Here is a 23449-nt window from a genome sequence, read left to right on the forward strand (position 1 = left end):
TGAAAGATAAAAATATGTAATAATATTATATTTTTTTGATAAACTATAAAAACATAACGGGTATGGTTTCTTATTATAATCCTTAAGTTTAGGACAAGATCTCCATTTATATGAAGTTATTCTGTCATTAAAAGGTTTGTCAATTGGAAATGGATAATAATTAGATGTACAAAAAACAGGTGTTCTATGAATAATTTGATCTGATTCATATTTAATTCTAGCAGTTAAAATATCACCTCCTAATAACAGTTTAATTATTTCCAATTGTCCAGGATCAATCTGAATTTCATTCCACGCTAATATGCGTTTATCCACACAATCTTGCAATGGAAACGAAATAAATTTATTAAAATTTTGAACAACACCATAATTAAAACTATAATTAACAACCATATCTAAAAAGTACGATTTTCCCGAACTTGCTTCACCATATACAGTCGAACCTCTATAACTCAAACTTGAAGGGAAAGCGAAAAAAGTTCGAGTTATGGAGAGTTCAACTTAGAGAAATATCCAACACATACTTTCCAAAAAAAATTTATTACCTCATAATAATAATATAACAAACTAAAATTCATTTCTGATAACTTGAATCATCCAAACTAGAATATGATCTTAAAACAATAACGAATTAAAAAAAATCAGTTATTAAAGTTTGCCTAAATGTTTTATTGTTTAGACGATAGGCTTCAAATTTCTTGCTTATTTCGAATATGAGAGTTAAATCGTCATCAGTTGCAGCCTCATTCATTGAAAACGCAAGCCGAATGGTTTCAATTGCTTTAGCAACTTCAGCGTCAGAAGGCTTTTGTCTTGCAGCTCCTACACTGTCATCTTCATCGTCATCTTCAGGTATGGTCTCTGAAAAATTTTCCAAGTCTTCTTGTTTATTGTTCACATATTCCAAGATCTCATCCTCTGAAGGATTTTCACTTGTTATAAGATCCACGTCCACATTTATATATTCCTCCAAAGAAACCTTATCATCAGCATTCAATACCTCCAAACATTTAAAAACAGACTCTTGGAGATCTAAAGCTACCTTTTGTTCACTGGTCATAATTTTTTTCAATTCTGATAGCGGCAGTTCGTCTTCATAGTCATAGAAGTTATGTGTCCCAAAACCAGCCTTTCTGAAGCAGTTTTGAATAGTCTCCTGGGTTAAATCTACTCTCCACACTGCCGCCGACGTATGAATGCAATCCAAGAGATCAATTTTGGGGATAGTGCCATTGGACTCAAATCCATCTAGTACTGTTTGTAAGATCCTGCGTTTATAATGAAATTTGAAACTTTTTATAATTCCCTGATCAAGAGGCTGTAATTTTGATGTCGTATTGGGTGGAAAAAAAATCAACTTTATTGCCTTCAATCGATGATCGATATTTGGATGAGCAGGGCAGTTGTCAATCAGTAATAGAACTCTACGATTTTGAAGTTGGAAATGTTTGTCTAGATTCAACAACCACTTTTCAAATATCTCACTCGTCATCCAGGCCTTTTTGTTACTGTAATAAGTAAGGGGTAAACATTTCACTCCTGCGAAACATCGTGGCTTTGCGCTTTTCCCTATTATTACAGGTTTCAATTTCTCACTGCCACTCATATTTGCTGCTAATAAAAGAGTCACCCTTTCCTTGGATAATTTGCCTCCGTAACATTTTTCATTTTTGAAAGTTAAGGTTTTATCTGGTAAGCATTTGAAGAACAACCCAGTCTCATCTGCGTTGAAAATATCGTCAGCTTCGTAAGGAGCTAAAATTGTAGGAAGAACATCTCGAATCCAGTTATCACACTCTTCTTGATTAACAGCAGCACTTTCCCCACACGCTTTTTTTTGCAATACACCATGTCTAAAACGGGAAAAATAAACATGTACTCATGTATCGAACAGAAACAATAAGAATCATTACCTTTTTTTGAATTTTTCAAGCCATCCCGAGCTAGCCTTGAAATTTTCATCTCCCAATTTTCTGGAAAAATCTAATGCCTTCTGTTGCAAAATGGGCCCTGAGATTGGCAAATTTGCTTTTCTTGAAGCTTCGAACCACTTGATCAATGCAGTGTTCACTTTCTTCTTAGGCTTATTTCGCTTCACTACACAAGGGTTATTCACTTCTGCACCAAACTTAGCTATTGTATCTTTGTTTTTTATTATAGTGCATAATGTACTTTTCGGAATATCATATTCTTGGCAAATGATTTTTCTGTTGACACGATTTTCCACTTTTTTTAAAATTTCTAACTTCTTTCCGATCGTTAAAGACTTCAGTTTACGCGGCTTCGACATCTCACCAACTCCAAACATATTTCATTCCAGAATCAGATTGGTGTTATTGTTATGATGTTTCATTCGCGGTATTTCACACTTGGTTGGGGGAATACCCTAAAATGTCGGTAACGCGAGCATCTCAGCCAGCTACGCTGACACCTTGTGGCAAGAAGCCAAAACTCCGATTTGATTGTTTTCGAATGTTCGACTTAAAGAGATCTTTACTCTGAACGGACGCATCATTGAGTTCGAGTTGAAGAGGTGTTCGAGTTATAGAAATTCGAGTTATAGAGGTCGAAATACAGGGAATTTTCGAGAATGTGAAGGGAACGCTCAGAGAGTACGAGTTGAAGAGGGGTTCGAGTTATAGAGGTTCGAGTTATAGAGGTTCGACTGTATAATAAAAGTGTTAACTTTAGCTAATTTTTTTTCAAATACATTATAGACATCTAATAAAAATTGTTGAACGTTATCTAAATCACCTAATTGGAGTAGTAACAATTCTTCAATTATATAAATTGATTCTTCTAAAGTATAATAATATTTCATAACATCGCCCCGAGGGCAAGCATATAACGGATTTCCTTCACGAGTAAAATTATACAAATTCGTTATACTGTAGTCTAAAAAACCGTGCATTTATTCAGTAAAACAATTTTGAAACCAAAACGTTTTAGTGTTATAATAACGAAAAGGAGAAGTTAGAAATACAATTGAACTTAACCCATTAAAGCCCATAATTCCCCCGTGAAGATTTTCAACTGAAACTTTGTCTGATGAGTTATTTAGACTCAAAAAGTGATATTGTGTTATAAAAATAATGATCGAACATGCAGGAGAGTTACTATGAAGCGGCAACTTAAGTTGCCACTGGGATAATTCATGAAGAAATTTTCCAAAGTACAATAAAACTAGCATATCAATCGTATACATCTATTGTGATTCAACCGTATAATATTTCCTATGAAATTACATAAAATATTATTATTTTACATCATGAAAAATTTTGAAACACTCATCAGGATGAACAGGAACTTCACACTTCTTGCATACAAAAATTGTACGCCTGCCACATACTTTACAACGGCGATACTTGGATTCACCTTTTTCGATGAAATGATCTGTTCGATCTTTTCTTATTTCTTCGAGAGCTGGTGTCAACTCTAGAGATGATCGAACTCCTGCTACCATTGGAGGACTGCCGTAAGACTTCAGAATGAAAATAGCACACTGACGTCTGAAATCCAATAGAGGAATATCATGCCCAAGGCGACGATACAGTAACCAACCTTGTGTGCTGCATACATCCACAGTCCAAGAGAAATAAGGCCACCACCATTTTTTCGACCTGATTCTGTTTCGGTAGGAAGCCAAAAATTGATCAGAAAGATCTACTCCACCCATGTTACTATTGTAACGAGCAATAGGACCTGGTACTTTGACAGAAATGACCTTCTTTTCAATTCTGGAGTATCGGTTTGACTTTGACATAGGATGTACATTATCACAATTAGTAAGTACAGTAACAACATTGTTGTCATTCCAACGGACTGCTAAAATATCTCCTGAAGAACTGGTGGATGTTTCACCTCTGGGTTTATTTTTCCACGTTTTTTTATCTGGAAGTTTCATTGAAACACTACAGCGATTCTCACGCAGAGTACCAGTTCCACCAAGTCCTCTAGAACTAAGCTCTTCCAACAACCCAACCGATGTAAAAAGATTGTCAAAGTAGAGTCGAATACCCTTTGACAATTTCATGTGGTCTACAAGTCCAATTACTACGTCACCTCCTTGACCGAGTCCAGTTTCTGGAAGACGAGTTGAACTTCCACAATAGGGTTCAACATGATGGATGTATCCAGATGGATCCGCGGCAACCCATAACTTGAACCCAAATCTGATAGGTTTTCCGCGAATAAACTGTTTGCACCCATGCCTTCCGTAATAAGGAATCATACTCTCGTCGATACTAATAGTGGGCCCAGGACTGATTTGTTTGAAAGAGTTGTTGAGGTGATCAAAAATAGGTCGGACCTTGTACATTTTATCACTTCCATCATTGTTTTCATTGTTGGCAAGGTGAATAAAACTTATCAGTTCATCGAATCGGTTTCGACGGATGGCATCGGAAACTAAGTGCGAATGAACATCTGGATCTTGTTTCCAGTAGAGTCTTCTATATGGAAGAGGGTGGTAACCTGACATCAACATAATTCCGACAAATGTAATCATTTCTTCAGCAGTGGCATTCAGGTTGTGAACGAGTTTCTGCATAGCATAACGATTAGTTTCGGTTACGATATGACTCAATAAATCTTCCGAGAAGTAAGCCCTAAAAGCCTCAATAGGGCTTTTTACCGTTTCTTTCAGAAGATCTTCTGCTACCGGTCGGTATTCGCATTCAAGTTCAGGAATACTTGAAGATAACCCATTCATTTTCGGCTTCCAAGTACGTTCTGTGGGACGCTTACGTTTGGTGCTTCTTACTCTTGTCTGCGAAGAAGTCGTCGGTCTAGGTTCTTCTGAATGGTTCTCATCTTGGACGACTGGATTGCCGTGATCATCATCGATTTCTGGATTCTGCATTTCCACCTGAGAGCGTAATATACGGGCAGGAAGGTGGTCAAAATCTCCAACTACCTCTTCATCCGATAAATCAGAGTCCTTATCTGTATCTGCACCAGGAAGTTCATCAGGTGGACATATGGCTATATTGGTGGCTGATATGTCCTCATCGTTCTCGATAAGGTCAATTAATTCATGAAGAAGTAATCCAGTGCCTGATCTTCCACGAGTATACCTGTCGAAATCATTCAGTAAGAAATGTAAATATTGCAGAAACCGTTGTCACGTGTTCCCGTTGGCCACTTTAGTTGCCATCAAACTTTGCCCGTATGGCAAAAGCAAAATATTGCATGAAAATATTACTGTGAAGAAGAAATATACTGCTGAATTCATATTGAATAAAACTGGTACAAAAATACAAATGTGCATGCATTATTGAAATAGAATACTTACAATCTCTCATCGACGGCCATTATGGTGAATGAAAAAGTTCAAGAGCTCTGAATAAATCGTTATACACTAACTCACTGTTTGACAATATCTGACTGACGTTTGTGCTATTCGAGACAGGACATATCACATGACCGGAATTTACCAATGGAACTTCAATATCTATGCGCGTGCGCATAGAATGTAGTCGAATGCGCCGTGGCAACTTAAGTTGCCACGGGGCTGTAATGGGTTAAAATGGCGGATATTGGTGCAGTTGGGTGTTCCTTGAGAAATTTGAGAGGTTGGTCCCTTTTACTTATTTTGTGGTGTTGGGCAGCTTCTGGAAATTTTTCGTTACCAAGTTCGCTATTTTGTCCACATGAATTTTGATAGGATCCACAGGTGACGAAGTTAAAAAAGTGAGCCTCTTTGAAGCATGCTTCCACCATTGGCTCTTGTCGATTGCTGAGACCTCTTGGAACGGGTATACCTCTCATTTTATGACCTCGTGTCCAGTCTCGCCCTCTGATTTCGCAGTAAATAATTTTTCTTGGAGACGTAGCGAAATACTCTGTTGTATGGAAGAGCCAAGCGCCGGTAAGGCTACTTGTCCAAACAACATTTCGAGCGGATTTTCGTCGTTTATGGAAGATGGACATTCGAGCGCAGGAATAGTAGGAGTTATAATAGGTGCAATCATGGACGATGTGGTAGGGGCTGCCGTATTTTGACCCAGAATGCTTTGCGACGATGAAGATTGCTCCTCCGTATCGCTGCTCAGACAATCGACCAAGGCTTGCTTCTCCTCCTCCAACAAGGTTTGTTTCAATAATGTCCGAAACCATCCTTTGTCTCTTAAGAGTTTTTCGAAACATTCCCATGACGTACTCTCGGTATCTTCTTTTGTAAGTATCAGACTCTTCAACACTTTGCTCAGAGTTTGCATAATTACTTGAATTTTCACTTTGAACTGGATATTTCGATCTTTGATTTGTTGACGTACCAGATGTTGAAGCTTCGGGAGTAATAAACGAATATTCATTGTTTCCACCCACACTCTTCTTGCCTTTGGTTTTCTTCACTGGTGGTTCCTTGATTTCCTCCCTGATTTCCTCGATCTCGTTGTCTTCGATGTCCGTCATTATTAAAAAAATCAAAAATTTCTCCTAACTCAATAAATAAATCTGAACTTCTAATAGCTAGTTCACTTTCAGTAACACTTGAAATTTCACTACAATCGTCGTCGCAAATGAAATCCATACTGATATGTGAAATCAAGCATTTCATATTTATATTATCCTTAATCGTAGAATTATGCGGGAAAAGATAAACGAACAAAATAAATCTACTGGCTTCGAGACCCCCCCCCCCCCATGACCCCAAATGGCAGTCGCCTCGGCACGAGCGGCTTCGCCATGTTCAAGTGCCAAGAGGCATGACTACACTACCTTTACTGTTTTCCATTTCTAGACTGTAGTTATTACCAGCTACATCCAGAAATGTGTTTCTAACAAATTCATACGTCCTAGTGTTCTCTGGCAAAGTGGCCATTGTCGCACAAAATCCGCTAAAGGTTCTTAGATGACGAACCTTATGCAGAAAATATGCTACTACTATATTTTTGTCCAGAGGAACACCAAGTTCTTGGAATTGTCTTACTGCCTTCTCAAATTTAGTAATGAACGACATCGAATTCATTTTGGGATGTAGAACTATCTTCCCAAAATTATCCAGAAGTTCTACCATCTGTTGGATATCATTTTTCCCAAACATATCCTCCAACTTCTGAAATGCATCCGCTGCCTTTGCTTCATTTACAATGAGGGAACGTGGCCCATTTTGCAAGGTTGCCTCCAGGTATTGCCTTACTTGAGCATCATACATCCTCTTCTCCTCATATGTAACTTCTCTATGTTTTTGTAACATATGTAAATCAATAAATTATTATCATTAGAAAAATAAATTATTATTGGTATGTAAATTCTTGGCTTTCATCCCCTAGAGCAAATGTTAGAAAGTCATTACTGCCTAGGGCTATTAGATAATAATAATAATAATAATGACCTATAATTGCTTTGGCCTTACAATTTATCCTCAACCTCTATTGTTGGTATTGCAAAATTGGGTACTTGGGCACTTCTAGAGATTATCGAAGTGATCTCACTATGATCACTACCATCATTGCTAACACCTGATGTGGAGTTCGGAATCAATTGATCCTGTATTATATCCGCTAGGACCTTAATAAATTCATTATTTGTGAGTAACGAAACGGTATTGAAAAATTGGGCAGTTGAGCACTTCTAGAGGTTATCGAAGTAATCTCACTATGATCAATACCATCATTGGTAACCCCTTGTGTAGAATTCGGAATCAATTGATCCTTTATTTTATAGGCTAGGACCTTAATAAAATCCCCATCACTGAATAACGCAACCACTTGAGTTGCCAAATTTTGTGATGATGCTGCACTTGTTCCTTCGTCAAGACTATATTGTTCATTCATCATGGAATCATCATCAAAATTAATTTTGTCCATGTATATCCTGAAACAGTTTAAATAATGAATTATCCAAAATTGATTTTTTTTTTATTAATTTATTGCAAATTTACAATCTACTCAATATGAATTGAGCTTACATTTTCTGTGTCATTGCAAATAGATGTTGTGAAACTGGAAACACAGTTCCATCTATAAAATATCTTCATTATAGTTTTTTCTACTTGTTGATGGCTCATTGATTTCGAAATTGTTGTCATCATCGGAGTTCTCATCTGAAACAAAATCGCTTATTTGCACAAACATAGTAACAGCATGTATATGCTTGCACAACATAGTTTTGATGCTGTTTGTGGAGCACTCACATATTTGTGCAAGCATATTTTACAATGACTACGATATCCTAATCGACAATCTGGATCACATGATGATATAAATTGTACATGATAATATTTATCATCATATACAGATCTCACCTTGAAATGTTGTCCTTTCACATTCTCTATCAAGTCCTTCATTGCTTCTGCTTTTTTATGCGCTTCTATAGTCCTTTTATGTTGATAGTTGTTGGAGTTTGGTCTTTCATTTTTCATAATTTTCTTCCACATCTTCTCATCAACTATTTCTTCCAACAAATCTAATAGCTTTTCAACTCTAGAACAATGAATATTTGTAAATTGATAATTGCAAGGAAATAATTATGTATACACTTCAATACCTTATATATATTTTTTTCTTCCATTTTATTATATTTCAGATATTTATTCAAACTCTCTATCGCCATATTTGTGTTGATACCTGCTCCTATTCAATAGCAATAGGCTCACATCATTACTCTCTCTTGGTTTGGAAGTAATAGCTAAAAAATATGCATGATTGATTTCATTAGACACAATATGCCTAATTCTGCTTACTTTTTCAGATAATTTAGGAAATCAATTTCATTTTAATGTTCCAGATATTTAAAATAACTCTCCTTGTATTCCAAAAACTTTGCCTCATTTAAGGCTTGGTGTATTTTTCTCATTTGAATTTTCATTCCTTTTTTTATATCTACATTTTTGATTTTCTTCCTGCCTTGTATTGTTCAGCGGGCACATAGCTTTCACCCATGCATTGAAGTATTTTGGGTCATCATCGCTCATGATGAATTCCGCTTCTGAAGTTTCTCCTAATCTCGATTTGTGCGCGGTGAAGAATATTTCCTGTATTATTTGATCAAGCCTGTTGCTCAATAAAATTTGAATTTGGAGCCAAAGTGTAAAAATTGTTGGCTGCTTCTCTTCATTTGGAAGAATGACATATCTCCACAGTTAGGAACAGAACATTTTTTGTATTTCGAAGTTGGCTGCGACATATTAAATCTCTGACCAAAAATAAGGTCGGACCGGCAGTCGAGAGACAACATTGTAGTGGTTAACTATGGAGATTATAAATAAAGTATAATATAAAATAAAACGTGGTCTAATTTAAACGAAATACAGGGTGCGGCACGGAGGATGGATGGTTTTAAAAAAATAATAAAAGCGTTAATTTTTACTCAAAAACACATTTATTAACGGAATCAGATTCTCAAGGAAATAGCATTTGAGACAGTCAAGTGTGGAAAATCACATCAGGCATGTGGTGGCCGAAATCGGTGATGCAGTGCTGGAGGCGCTCTTGGAAGTTCGCGTAGACTCTCTCCAACATCGCTCTCTCAACTTGGGCAACTTCCACGCGAATAGCCCTTTTCAATTCGTCCAGAGTTCGGGGCTTGGTCTCGTATACTCTAGCCTTGAGGTGTCCCCATAAGAAAAAATCGCATATGGATGAATCTGGGGACCGGGGAGGCCAATGAACATCGCCAAACCTGGAAATAAGGCAACCAGGGAAGAGAGGGCGAATAACGTCCATTGATGCTCTGGCTGTGTGGGCGGTCGCCCCATCCTGTTGGAACCACACACGTCGGATTGGAACACGTTGCCGTCGTAATTGAGATCAACAATGGATAACGGTGTCTTCGTCATAGGAACTCTTCGGTTAGGGTTTACGGCCTGTTCATTGCCGCCAGTACTAGTGCATTTGGTGTGGGGTTGGTGCTGCAAGTCTTACCTCTTGCAGTTAGGAACTCGGCAACTAAGGGATCTAGTGCTCCTTGCATGATTGATGTAGACTCCATAGGAATGGCTGTCTTAGCCCCTAGAGTTGCTTTATCAATCACAGTTGCAACTGAGGAGGCTTTATAATTTGCCCAGGATTTGTCTCCGAGGGATTGTTGTTTGAGGTGAGCACAATAAGCAACATCTGGGTAGGAACTAGCTTCCATCCATGATGGCCTATCATTTACTACGCAATAATGGTGGAAGTCGATAGGCTGATCAGAATCCAGTCCCCTCAGCGTAAAAGCGTGAGTTTTTTCCTCTCTTGGGGTATAAGTGTGATATTTCACATCATTCTCGTCGAAGACTACTTTTCCAGTTTCTTCCTGTCTTCTACCGTCTCGGTGTAGACGGTGGAGTTCATGGCACTATATCTGATGTAGAATTTGCCATTTATCACTTTTGTTATATCACTCACCGTTTTATTGTGTTTTTTAAAAACACCGTTGACCACTATTGGCGGTGGTTTCCGTTGATTTCTTCTTATTTCAACGGTTGCTGCGTTTGCTTCTACCTCATTTGGATTGAGGTAGTTAAATCTAAGCGTGATGTTCGTGTGATGTTTTTCATTTTCATTAATATTGAGTTCTTCTCCTTGATGAAATAGAAATTCATGAATGGGTCTGATATATCAATGATAGGAAGCACTTCCTCATCCAAAGCATTCACAACCGAATTTGTGAAGCAACTCGGCAGACTTATATTGGTCATATCAACAAGATTGTTAGATTCTATCGTCAAAATTGGTTCAGCGGAACTGTTTTCCAGCGAATTTTCGTTGTTCCTTTCTGAACTCTTTCTTGGAGTTACCATTGCTTGTTCCAATGGATCAATTTCTCGTAGAATCACCTTTGTGCTAATATCTAATAGCATCTGTAATTGCTCGGATCGAAAACCTTGAGAGAACACATCGAAGTTCTATTCACATAAGAGGACTGAACACACTCATTGAGGTTGGTCGTTCTTTGCCCACATTCCAGATAGACAATCTTCTTGGGTCGCTCTCTGTTTCTTCTGTACCAAGAATAGCCTGTATTTCGACTCCAGTATGTCGATCGCCAAGTCTTGGTCCATGTGTCAATCTATTTGTAATTTCAAATTCAAGATATGCATGTATGGACCGTAGTTGACATAAAATTTTAAAATGAGAGATTAATGGATAGATGCATTCAAAAATTCATGTATTTGATCGATGACGTTTCGTTTTAGATATCGTCCTTCTGCTAAGTGATGTCTCTTCTCCATCGTCGAAGAAAAGGCGAGTTCTGTTCACGAATTGAGCGAGATTTCCTTTAGTTGTGAATTTTTGACCTCGAGCATTGAGATTGTAGACTTGATGGTACATTCTTACCTCAATTTTGAAGAATGATAGTCCACTTTGATGACTGAGATTGATGAAATTAATGTGGAGAATTATTATGTAAACTTAAAAGAAATGATACTCATCCGTTGAATTACAACTCTCTCAACAAAATATCTTTCGCTACATCTTCTACTTCCGTAGAGCATTATGCCATATCGAATGCCGATTCAAGATTAGCATAGTACACAATTTTCAATGTCCTCTGATGTACATATTGCCCTAGGATTCTCATGGAAATTGAAATGCATTCAATTTTTTGCTAATGTAGTTGACTGTCGAAGGGAAGTGTGCTGTATATTGGCAGCACAAGCCCAGAAATTTGATATCATTTGTTATGGGTAGTGAGCTGTTTGGAAGATAAAATTCACTGGGTGTTTCAAAGCGTGCATGATTTGTTTTAAAAAGGATGGCGCTAGTCTTATTCTCAATGAGTGTCAGGTTATTTTTCCCACTGATTTGCCATTGTGAGTGCTTCATCAGCTTTGGCTGTGAGACCTCATCAACAAATTTGTATTATTATTACCGTCGCCTACAGAAACTCAACTAAAACAAAACAGTAGTCAATTTTTTTCAAAATGGAATTTCCCGAACTGTGTCGGAGCGATAGATGGTAAACATGTAAGAATAAAGGCTCCCAAACGAAGTGGATCATTATATTTCAACTATAAAGAGTACTATTCAATCGTTTTGCTAGCAGTCGTTGACGCAGATTGTAAATTCACTGCTGTTGATATTGGTTCCTATGGTAGAGAGGGAGATGCTGGTATCTACCTAAAGAGTCAAATAGGGAAAATGATAAAAAATAATACATTCAATATACCAGCACCAAAAGAAATACCCGGGACAAATACTGTTGTACCCTATGTCATTGTAGGGGATGAAGCTTTTGCTCTGCACGAAAACCTGATGAAACCTTATCCAAGACAGCAATCAGTACATGATCCATCAAAAGCTGTATATAATTATCGACTATCCAGAGCTCGGAGAACAACTGAAAATACTTTCGGAATTTTATGCGGGTATTTCAGACTCTTTTTCCTACCTATTGCTACTGCCCCAGAAACTACAGACAAATTGATTACATGTGCATGCATATTATATAATATTTTACGGGGAGCAAAAGTACTTGCTCCAGGTCAAAAACATTTTGATGATGCACTACCACTACCAACTGAAAATTTAATTCCCATAACAGAACACAATGTGCGTGCCAAAATAAATCACACTCAAATTCGAGAAATATTCAAATATTATTTCAACGGCCCAGGGGCTGTAGAGTGGCAGCATAATTATGCAATGCGACATTAATTGTGATTATTATATAATATATTTATTGTGGTAATTACTTTTACTTTAAAGCATCTGTTGTATATTAATCTAATATATAAATAATTAATATATTCATTATTCTTATTTCTTATATTAAAATAGTATCTGTGACAACACGTAAACGATAACAAAAAATAACATGTTACTATTCTAAATTTCATTTAAAATAATATTGAATAAATTAAATTTAAGCTTGAAAAAAATGTTTTATATTAAATTAGTTAATATTTATTGAGTTTTTCACTTTACTGAATGTTAGTACTATACACATTACACACCTGATTTTTGAAGTGTTACTCCAATTTCTTTCCACGAATTGTGCTTCATCTGGGCTTGTCTATACTCTTTGCATTTTATATTATATGAAGCTTCATGATTCTTGACAAAATCAATCAATTGTTCATCATTTTCACTCGTCCAATTCACGTTTCCACTCATTGTATGCGCACCGCTACACGCGAAAAACGTTGAACTACTGTTCACCACCGCTATGACGGCCGTCATGCAACTGACGGCACCGCTATTTGACGTTACGGTGACACTCAACGTACTCTAGGAAACCTACCCCGATGTTATTCATAGAGAACGTATGGTAGACATCACCCAACGTTATATTACGGCCGCTAGATAACGCCACCGCTTTTCTAGGAAACCGTAGCTTTACGCAATCGGCGGTCTTGGCCAGGTCGTCCATGATGACGTTTGGTTGGGCAGCCTGTGCGGCAATGCTGGCGCGAGCGAATGGGTTTATCCGCTCCATCCACAGTCCCAAGCGAGCTGTTGCAGGTACCGCAGAAACTGGGATGGCTTCCGGTCTCCAATTTCTACCCTTGCCGCTTTTTTGGGCCTGCGATTTCCCCAAGCGTTGGAGAAGTTGCTCTTTTAGCGTTTCGTAAGGCTTTTCGGCTGGAGGGTTGATAATCAGGTCGCGGACCTCTTTCGCGTACCTTCCGTCGAGTGATTTTGCAACCTGACGGAATTTGGCTAAGCTGGCTGTTAGACCGACATCTTCGATCTAAGTAACTGAAATGACTCCCGATCGTTTTGCCAAATTGATGGTGGGTATGGAAACATGGCTTTCACGGTTATCTAATAATAAAATAACCTCATCCTCCAAAGTGGGTATTACATGTGATATGAAATGTTCTAGAAATTTGAAAAATATTTCTTCATTGGACCATCCACTCTGATTTGTAGCTTTGATTGCACCAGGTGGTGCTCCTTTTAACATGTAACTTTTGAAATTTACCCTAAGAAAAACGAATAAAGGCTGATAGTATTTCCGGCAGCATAAATACAACACATCATGGTAACTAGGACTCCTCTTTCTCCAGAAGTCATTCCTCCTATTTGCTTTTGTCCTTTGCGTGCTAAAATTTTAGGAGGTTTCTACACCGTTTTAATCCCTGTCTCATCGACGTTGAAAATTTTTGATGGTTCAAAATTTCCTTTAGCCAAAGCATTTTTGTTTGATTGAAAGAAAGCAGCCACTGTTTCTCATCACAATTTATTATATTCACTTTAACTTTCACTGGTTTCACATATTTGAAGGCTCTGAGAAGTTTGAAGGTACTGAAAATAGATGGCACTGTATACTGTGTTTGTAGGTTCCTTCAACCATTCTTTCAAATAAAAAATTCTTCAAATACATTGTTCGATCTCGTGAGATTTTTCACTAAATCTACTTGATGTTCTTCGATGGTGATGATGAATAAAACACTCACTGGGTGATTTTAAAATGATTTAATTTGTATAATGCTGATTCACTTTGAAAATAAATGTATGATTGTACTACGTACGTTATGAGAATTGAGTAATGAATAAAATGTACATGTGTACGTGAAGGGATGCTTTGCTCGAATGGCCGAACCAGAGCCAACGCCCGACAGCTGCAGTACCGCCGGGGCAAGCTCCCCTCGTGCCATTAGTAAAGAGGGTGCGCGCATGCCGAGCTCATAGGCGTGCGCGTATAACATAAAATGATTAAAATGAATATGAATATAAAAATTGAAGGAAACAATACATACATTGCTTATTGAAGCACATTCTATTTTCCATAAAATTTATCAATGATATTTAAAGCTGGCAAAATACTGATTCAAATATAAAATAAATAAATAACGTCTTTATTCATAACATTATAACATGAAGTAAATTTATATATCGCCGTTCCGGTGAAACAATGACGTAACTGAAGTTTAATGAATTTTTCAGGAGAGAGGAAAAACTGATTTGAAATTATTAGATGTAGGTTTTGAAGAAGTGAATTCATTTCATTTGCAACGATTTTATGAGAACTAAGAGTTGATCATGGATACATTCAATTGATGTAAATTTGAATTGAGCATTGTAATAACTTAATGTTGATTTTGTAATTATGTCATTGTTTCACCAAAAATGTTGAATCAAAATGCAGCGTTTTTGTCAATATTTTTAATGGGTGAGAATCAATAGTAGGTACATTTAAATGATATGAGTTATAAAACAGAATCATAAAAATACTTATAAAACTCGGGAATTATTCTGTTGTCAACTAAACTCTTCAGATCTCTTTTTTTATTTTCTGTTATTGTAATTTTTTGTGTGTAAGCAGGTTTTGTTTTAATTTCTTTGATAGGCCGTAATTCGGAAACACGTCTCTTCTTTGGTCTGAATATTATTCTATCCCATTCCTTTTGGTTGAAACTTACTTTGTAACGAATAACGTCGCTTCCTTTCTGAAATTCAAGTTGTCTTACGTCACTTATTTTAAATTCTTTCCCATCGACGTTTTTCGATAAATTCGGAGCGATTTCTCCATATAAATCTTTTAAATCAAAGAAATTATTGAAATTCATTTCCTTCACAACAAGAGGATTGCCTCTTTTTTTTGAATTTCTTATTAGTGAAATATATTGGTCGGGCACGTAAATTGGCCCTGAGTTTTTAGCCCTTTTCAAATTTTTCTCCACAATACTATGTACAGCATCACCCTCGTTCTGAGTGTGCCCGCGAACAAGATATTTATGCGTAATTGTATTAATATTATACGCGTCCACTGCATATAAATAAGCTGCGATCATATATCTGAAATCAGATAGAAAAGTATATTTAATTTAAGGATAATAGGGTATTTCATGAAATACCTATTCTTTTGCTGGCCTCCACAGTTGTCAGAATAAAACACTATGTCGACACCAGGGTTCGATTTTGCAAGTTCTTCAAGATATAACATTATGCAGGTACCAATTTCGTTAACTCCCCTGTGGCCTAAACCTTCATGCCAAAAATAGCAGAGAGATTTATCCCTTCCAATTTCGGTTACCTGTAATATCAATTTGATTGAAAAACTTCAAATCAACAACCTACAACATTACCAAAAATGTTTTTTTTACTTACAGTAAAATTGTAGCAATTCAATCGACTTTTATAAAAAAATGCTGATGATTGCCCAGTTGGGACAGGTAATACAGCCTGCAGATCGTATACGGCTAACACAACTTCATTATTTTTGGCTCTTTCCTTGTCCTTGTCCTTTTCTTCTCTACTTAATTTTTTTTCTTGTAGATGTTCATTATATTTATTCTCCAAGGCTTCTTTATCATCACCAACTGAATTCTTGAAGGACTCGCAAAAATCACACTGATCCTTTTTAGGTATAAAGAATCCTATATTGTATTCAGTATTAAATATTCTCGCATACATATCATAGCTGGCAGTTGTTTCTCGGGTAGAAGATCTTTCACTTACATAGTGCCTATGTAATTCAGCAATCGAAAGACCACCGTCAATGAATTCTCTTGTAGTATCCTTTCGGACATAGTGACTCTCAACCCTTGGAATGGCATTAATATGGTCTCGTACCGACTTCACTATTTCTTCATCCGCCTTTTTATGTTTGCCGTGCTTTCCTCGCTTATCTTCAGCTACAATTCCAGTACCTGATAATTTCGACTCAATGACTGTTCGGAGTTTTCTCTCAGTTATTCCAAGGGTACGGATTAAAAATAATTTGCATACGCGAATTTTCCCTCCATTAACGACAAGATAAAATGCACTGTTTGGTTTACGGGGCACTCCAGAGGTGACTCGCCTATATTTAAGTTGAAGTTGTTCAATACACGAACCCAAGAAATCTCGTTGTCTCTGTAATGAACCCATTCCCCAATACTCCCTGAAAATCTGAGCTCTTGCATTCTCGGAAAATTTCTTTGAACATGCTAAAACGCATTTATCTGGACAAGGTGGTGCCATCTCCTTTGCCGGCATCAGTTTTCCTGTTCTGGACTTATAGCTCTTTCCACTATTCTTTAAGCTTTTGGCTTTTACGCTTGCCCAATTTTCGGTTCTGCGTAACCTCTTTTTACCTTTTTTACGTTGTGGGGAATTTTCTTTGCATTCTATAGCCTCTGAAATTTTGGGCAACTCTTGGACAATTGTTTCAGTTTCTGCGTCTATAGAGTTTAACGAACTGCCTAACGAATCGTTGTCACTTGCAGGCTCGTAATTGTCACTCGAACCTGCAGAAAAATCGCTTCTTGAACTTGTCTCCTCACGGTACAAATTTTCTTTAGTTCTAGTTATTCTAAGTTTGATTGAGCCTTCATTTTCTATGACATAGTTATTAGAAATATCAAGTAACGTATTTTCTTCAGGATTTGAAGTGGAGCATCCAGGCAGTGCAGAAATAACTCTTGAATTAGCTTCATTTTGATCTCCAAAAAGAGCGAGATTAACTATCTTTTCGGCTCTTGAATTCATATTAAGTACCTGGTTCAAGACTTGTATCTTCTTAAAGTTTCTGTAAAAAAGTCAAACATAAAGTAACAGTGGAATTTTTAATTATTCGAACAAAAGGAACGCTGTAGCCTTATTTTTATTACAAAAATCTTTTTGACATAAGATCAATCAACGACATTATTTCGAAGGAATAACGTCAAAAAATACATTTATGACATACCAAAACATATGAATTTGGATCAATATTGCCACAAAGAACAGTTGTGACATAAAAACTAAAAAAAAATAAAATAAAAATGACACAATGTACACTTACGTCGTTGTTCTCCTGAACTGGTGCACACAAATTTCAACTATTACGTTTAACTATGCAATTACGTCGTTTTACCACTAAAACAGTAACTCCTCCCGGGAAGTCTAACACGCAACTGACCTATGTGTCGTTATTTTCCAAGATAAAGGGGTGAAACTTCAATAATGTAACAATGACGTATTTGCCATCTTGCGGCCGTTGACGGTTGTACACTTACGTCGTTCTTTTTCCGTATAGATGCATCAATTTAGGACCTAATAGTGCTGTTGAGTCAAAATGTCAAAAATTTGCAGTTACGTCATTGTTTCACCGGAACGGCGATATCATAACATAATATTGTATATTAAAAAAATATACATACCAGGTGTTCTGATTTGTTTCCGACAAACTGAAACGGGTGATAGATCACATCATTTTAAGCAAAAAATTTCCTATGAACATGGGCCTGGAAATGCTTTTCCGAGATACAGGGTGTTAAATTTGAAAAAATAATTCGCGCTTTCTTTTTTTATATCTTTCGACTGATTCCAAATAATTGCATGAAAGTTGGTACATAGGGTTTTTTGAGGTGAGAAATTCAAATATGTGGTCGATTTGGTTGTATTTTCTAGAGGGCGCCACTGGCAATCATTTCGTCTCCTTTAAACCGTTGCAACTTTTCTGTGCTACCCTGTACGTCATTCTGGACTAAAAAAATCGATTCCCCCTGACTTTTCTAGTTAAAAATGGTATACCTCATTTAAGTTGCTAGGGGCAACCGTTTCAGAGAAAAATGCATTTAAAGCCAAATCCATATTTTTGTAATCTCTAAAACATGTAGAAAAAATTTGTAATAATTTTAAATTAAATATTTTTTAGAAGTAAGAATTTAGAAAAAACAAAATAACATACTAATTTTTAAAGAAGGTGTTCGAAATGTCCACCATTCTGTTGAATGCACAAATGACATCTTCGAATGACTGATTGTTTTACATTCAACAATTGTTGCGGCGTAATCACATTTGCTGCATTTCGAATTTTTAAGAGTAATTCTTCCCGGGTATTAACTGGGGTTAGCATACACTTGATTTTTTATTGTATCCCAAACAAAAAAATCAACAGGATTTAAATCAGGGGAGCGCGGTGGCCATTCTACATCTGATTTCATAAGATGCATTTAGCCAATTTCTGACTGGTCGAGAATAATGGACTGGAGACCCATCCAACTGGAAAAATAGTCATCTCTAATATTTAGTGGCAGATTTCCAACAAATGTGGGGTGGTTCTCAATTCAAAAATATTTCACCATTTACAATATTGGGGAGCTCAAAGGGTCCCAAAACTTCTCCAAAAATTTTTCCCATCCAAATATTTAATTTAAATTCATTTTGAAAATCTCTAGGGCGAAATGCATGCGGATTTTCTATCGCCCACTCATGCAGAAGAAACCTAGGCGAATCACCGCTAAGCTGGTTCCAAAAGGGAGGTTCCAAGGAAAGGAATTCAGGGGAGTGAATTCGCAACATTCACCAGGTACTTTTAATCCTTCTTTAGCATGAAGAATCGAAACCACATTTTTGTTAATGAATCTATTTCTATCTTTGGTTCCAATTCTATTTATTTCGGAAAATATTCTTTCGCATTTAACTTTGGATAATGGCAAACATAGCATTTGCTTTGCAAATTTTGAAATAGATTTCGATGTTGGCTGCATTTTTTGATTTGCCGACCTTGTTCCAAAATTGTTCAACATTTGCAGAATCGTTGGTTTAACCTCTATCATCACTACACAAAACCCACTTCTATATCTAATTTCTCGAAATTCATCGTCTATAATTTGAATTTTATGACACCTAGCATAGCAAGATTTCTCCTATTCATCTCTACACATACTTTATTGTCTTCTTTGCCCATGTACCCTGGTGGCACTTTTATATCTGTTAAAATTGTGGTCAACGAAAAATAATTTTTTAGATTGAAAATGGAAGTAGACCAGGTAGAATTTAAAATATTATGTAAATATTTACCAATATTGTACGTGGGAGATTTGACACAACTAACTATTGGCACCAAATTAAGTACTCTCTTATCCTCCTCAGACCCAAGGTCCGGGGAAGATATATTTATTCAGCAAACCTACTTTTTTAGTGAAGACTGGGTCCAAATAACACCATATGGTTGAAAAAAAAATTTATTTCTGTTTTTTCTGAAAAAAAATAAGGTATCATATATGATACGTTGGGTCTAGAGGCATACAAAAACAACAGATCTATAAAAAAAATTTACTGGTGAAAAAGCGAGAAACAATTTCTATCAACGGTACAACACAGATAAATATTGCAGGAGTTACATTTGGCAAACGTTAATTTGCCACATTTAGGAAATCTACATTTTGATCTTGTTTTTTGTTCTTGCTTCGTAAATACTGGTAGGTGGATGTTACCAACGGTCCTGACTCTTCTATCCGGAACAGGTTGTACCTTCCTTTGTTTCAGAGGCGGTGTCTCTTCTTCATCACATTCACTTTGTTCCGAATTTCCTTCACATTGTTCAGAAGGTTTTTTAGTTAAAATCAAATATTGAGCAACGGATAATTTGAAATCCAGATAGTCCAAAGTGTCTTTTCTCCTCAAGCCTTCTGTACTGGTATTTTGACGATATTCGAGCCAAGATGCAGCTACCGCGAAATCGAAGAAGTGGTAGATTGCACGTATTGTCCATTTTTTGGTACGCCCACGCATTGCATATTTTCCAATCACCCTGTCTAGTAAATCAACACCTCCCATTTTAGCATTGTAATCGGCAACAATTGCTGGTTGTTTGATTGTAATGTATTTATTTTCAATCTTAGACCATCTAGTACAACTACCTAAGGGTTCAATGCCAGAGGAAGAGGAAGCAAAATGCACTGGCCTAGAATCGAACCATTTCGTTAAAATAATCTTTCCATCTTCTCTAACTAACCCATCATGTGAACCACGACCTGATTTTTTCAACTGATTATCATTTAAAAATGCTGCGTTTTTCGGAATCCTAGAAGTCATAATTGTACCAGCTAGGGTTATTTGTCTCGAGGAGAGTAACTCGATCAAGGGAATTGAGGTAAAGTATCGGTCGGTGTAGACTGAAACTCCTATTGGCAGCGTCTCTGTGAGTTTCAGTACCATTCTACCACCTACATCAAGTTTTTCGGGCATTTTCACCAAGAACGAGTCCACAGACGATCCCTTTCCTTCGTAAATATAAAAGTCTAATGGGACCCCTTTTGGTGTTGTCATGACGAAATTCTTCAATCCTACGGGATTGGGTTTTCCTCTAACGAATTGACGCATTTTAACTGCCCATGAAATGGTATCATCTGTTCATCTATTGATACATATCGAGTCCTTTTATTATTGCGGCATCTTTTCTGCACCATGTCTAACATTGGCCTTATTTTCCAAAACTTGTCCAAGTTCCTTTCTTCTTTGGAAATTTTCTGATCCTCCACAAGTTTTAGGCGCGAACGGAGTTTGAAATACCGATTTCTAGAGATGTTGTCAGAAATAATAGGAACTCTTGTGTTTCGCGCCCAATACATCCTAATCCTTGGTAGACCATAAATTCCAATCAACATGGAAGCTCCAAAAAATGTTCGCATTTCATATTCGGATGTTTCAAGGGAACGACCTTTATCAGCAACTTCGCGCATGTTTGTGAATAGGGCAATGTCTTCGAAAAACTTATCCGAAATATATTTCTTTAGGTAGGCAATTGGTTGTACTAACTCGCTGTCTATATTTTCTTCTTGAAAATTGAATTGACTTGGTTCAAATTGACGAGTACGTGACCATTTTTTCTGGTAACCTGGTAGGTAGTGGGCAAGAGGCTCCTCATCCGATGAATCACTCATGTTGTCTGCGATCTCCATATCATCAGGATCGGTAACCACATTTTCCAAACCTAGATTTAACCTCATCCTCATCATCGTCCGAAGAGAGATCATCGAGGTCCGACTGATCGAAGTCCAAGTTGAGAGCTATCTCTTCAAGCTCCAACGCGGTCAAAGGCCCTAAAAAAATAATATTTCAAATGAAAAGTAAACAATATTTGATTTCTCGTGAAAATCTATAGAATTTGATTTTTACATTGAAATTAAATTTGTAGTCAGTAAGACCCAAGGTATCACCTATGATACGTTAACGGAATTACCCATTGCGAAATATTTGTAATATTTAAAACAGAACCTATTATATTCCATATGTTCTGTAGTACTTGTTCAACAAATATAAATCAAAAAAACACCACAAAAACAATTACTTACTTTTATTTCGTGGTAGAGGCATGATCGTAGCACGTGCACTTGTAAACATAAACAATCGACTGACTTTTCTTGCCGCCGTATGCAACCAACATCGCATCAAAAAATTAGGCGCGTATTTAGCAGTGTATCATATAATATGATACCATCGAGTACGTGCGGCTAAATGGAGCTGGAGGCCGAGAATAAAATATAAACCTGAGGTATCATATATGATACCTGGGGTCTGAGGAGGTTATGGACATTGCGTAAACAGTATAGTTTGGGTGATAAATTGTTATGTCTAATCAAGGTTTTATAACAACAATAACAATAACAATAGTTTATTAATCCTGTAAAACAAACGAGTGCATAGGACAAGTCAGAGAAAAACATAATCAAACAGTTTCAAATGAGTCACAGAGATAATCATTTACACAATAATAACATTTTTTCAACATCAATTCTTTTACAACTTTCTTAAATCTATTTACATTAAGAGATTTTATATAATTTGGCAAATGGTTATACAATTTGATACACTGATACAATGGGGATTTTTCAAATTTACTGGTTTTATGCTTAGGGATAAATAATATTCCCCCATTCCTTGTATGGTAACCATGAAAACTAGATAGTTTTTTTATTTTATTTTCATTCTCCTTAGTATAGGTTAGACATTTGAGAACGAAAATTGAAGGCAATGTAAGAATACCATTTTCCAGGAATAAAGTCTTGCAAGAAGTGCGTGGACCCACTCTAAAAATCATGCGCAGGATTCTCTTCTGTAATATAAAAACTCTACTGGCTCCAGAAGAGTTCCCCCACAGAAGAATATTGTAAGACAAGTGGGTATAAACAAGGCTGTAGTAAACATTAAGTAGTGACCCCAGAGGTATTGAATCTCTGACTCTACAAATTGCAAAGAAAGAACTATTAAGCTTTTTGCACAGAACATCAACGTGCAAACCCCACCCCAAATTTTCGTCAATGTGGATGCCCAGAAACTTAGTGCAACTTTTTGCAGTGATGGTAGCATCCAGATGACGAATGACCAAACTACGATCACTTTCACCGATCGAAAAATGTATAACAACGGTTTTGTCAACATTGACCATCAAATTATTGGTACGACACCACGTTACAAAACATCCCAGTAAAAGCTCGCACAATCCATGCAGCTCCCGAAATGTGGGGGCCGAGATGGCCACTGAGGTGTCATCAGCAAATAGAGCCAATTTGATTCTATCCACCGATGACAGTAGACCATGATAGGTACACAAGTTAACCACCATTTCCCTTAAATTTACCGGTAGGTCATTGACAAATATTAAAAAAAGCAATGGCCCCAGAACAGATCCTTGAGGTACTCCCATACCTAACTCATGCTCACTAGACAAATGATCCTGAACCCTCACACACATAGATCTACCCTGCAGATAAGTGCGGAGCCAGTCCAAAAATATTCCCCTGAAACCTAGATTATAGCATTTATCAATAATAAATTCAAAAGGCAGACTATCAAAAGCTCGAGACAAGTCAAAAAATATACCA

General features: G+C 36.8%; 5 protein-coding genes across 5 annotated transcripts; all 5 read right to left on the minus strand.

Annotated features, from left to right (window-relative positions):
- Positions 1–521: 521 nt before the first annotated feature.
- On the minus strand, positions 522–2665 carry LOC123683975 (tigger transposable element-derived protein 4-like). The gene is made up of 2 exons (XM_045623015.1): positions 1914–2665; positions 522–1853 (listed from the first exon to the last, which is right to left on the minus strand). The coding sequence occupies exons 1-2, from the start codon at positions 2306–2308 to the stop codon at positions 632–634; spliced, it is 1617 nt and encodes a 538-aa protein (XP_045478971.1). The 5' UTR covers positions 2309–2665; the 3' UTR covers positions 522–631.
- Positions 2666–2991: 326 nt separating this feature from the next.
- LOC123683974 (piggyBac transposable element-derived protein 3-like) lies at positions 2992–5509 on the minus strand. The gene is made up of 2 exons (XM_045623014.1): positions 5294–5509; positions 2992–5075 (listed from the first exon to the last, which is right to left on the minus strand). Exons 1-2 carry the CDS (start codon positions 5311–5313, stop codon positions 3257–3259), a joined length of 1839 nt encoding a protein of 612 aa, XP_045478970.1. The 5' UTR covers positions 5314–5509; the 3' UTR covers positions 2992–3256.
- LOC123683979 lies at positions 5497–11948 on the minus strand. Its single transcript, XM_045623019.1, has 5 exons — positions 8687–11948; positions 8491–8631; positions 8249–8426; positions 7913–8047; positions 5497–7818 (listed from the first exon to the last, which is right to left on the minus strand). The coding sequence occupies exon 5, from the start codon at positions 6412–6414 to the stop codon at positions 5497–5499; it is 918 nt and encodes a 305-aa protein (XP_045478975.1). The 5' UTR covers positions 6415–7818; positions 7913–8047; positions 8249–8426; positions 8491–8631; positions 8687–11948.
- A 3065-nt stretch (positions 11949–15013) lies between these two features.
- On the minus strand, positions 15014–17970 carry LOC123683972. The gene is made up of 4 exons (XM_045623012.1): positions 17641–17970; positions 15984–17385; positions 15731–15909; positions 15014–15671 (listed from the first exon to the last, which is right to left on the minus strand). Exons 2-4 carry the CDS (start codon positions 17343–17345, stop codon positions 15083–15085), a joined length of 2130 nt encoding a protein of 709 aa, XP_045478968.1. The 5' UTR covers positions 17346–17385; positions 17641–17970; the 3' UTR covers positions 15014–15082.
- Positions 17971–19884: 1914 nt separating this feature from the next.
- Positions 19885–21558, minus strand: LOC123683980. Its single transcript, XM_045623020.1, has 2 exons — positions 21421–21558; positions 19885–20395 (listed from the first exon to the last, which is right to left on the minus strand). Exons 1-2 carry the CDS (start codon positions 21524–21526, stop codon positions 19899–19901), a joined length of 603 nt encoding a protein of 200 aa, XP_045478976.1. The 5' UTR covers positions 21527–21558; the 3' UTR covers positions 19885–19898.
- Positions 21559–23449: the final 1891 nt, after the last annotated feature.

Source organism: Harmonia axyridis, chromosome 7, assembly GCF_914767665.1.
Source record: "Harmonia axyridis chromosome 7, icHarAxyr1.1, whole genome shotgun sequence".
Classification (NCBI taxonomy): domain Eukaryota; kingdom Metazoa; phylum Arthropoda; class Insecta; order Coleoptera; family Coccinellidae; genus Harmonia; species Harmonia axyridis.

Bases quoted from the DNA above. Each gene is read 5' to 3' on its own strand.
- LOC123683975 (XM_045623015.1), bottom strand. From the start codon at position 2,308: ATGTTTGGAGTTGGTGAGATGTCGAAGCCGCGTAAACTGAAGTCTTTA. The intron at 1,854-1,913 runs GTAATGATTCTT...TTCCCGTTTTAG, and splicing joins CTTGAAAAATTCAAAAAAAG to ACATGGTGTATTGCAAAAAA.
- LOC123683980 (XM_045623020.1), bottom strand. From the start codon at position 21,526: ATGGAGATCGCAGACAACATGAGTGATTCATCGGATGAGGAGCCTCTT. The intron at 20,396-21,420 runs GTCAATTCAATT...CTAAAATGGGAG, and splicing joins TACTCGTCAATTTGAACCAA to GTGTTGATTTACTAGACAGG.
- LOC123683972 (XM_045623012.1), bottom strand. From the start codon at position 17,345: ATGAATTCAAGAGCCGAAAAGATAGTTAATCTCGCTCTTTTTGGAGAT. The intron at 15,910-15,983 runs GTAAGTAAAAAA...TTGATATTACAG, and splicing joins TGAATTGCTACAATTTTACT to GTAACCGAAATTGGAAGGGA. The intron at 15,672-15,730 runs GTATTTCATGAA...ATCTGATTTCAG, and splicing joins GGAGGCCAGCAAAAGAATAG to ATATATGATCGCAGCTTATT.
- LOC123683974 (XM_045623014.1), bottom strand. From the start codon at position 5,313: ATGGCCGTCGATGAGAGATT. The intron at 5,076-5,293 runs GTAAGTATTCTA...TGATTTCGACAG, and splicing joins ATGGCCGTCGATGAGAGATT to GTATACTCGTGGAAGATCAG.
- LOC123683979 (XM_045623019.1), bottom strand. From the start codon at position 6,414: ATGACGGACATCGAAGACAACGAGATCGAGGAAATCAGGGAGGAAATC.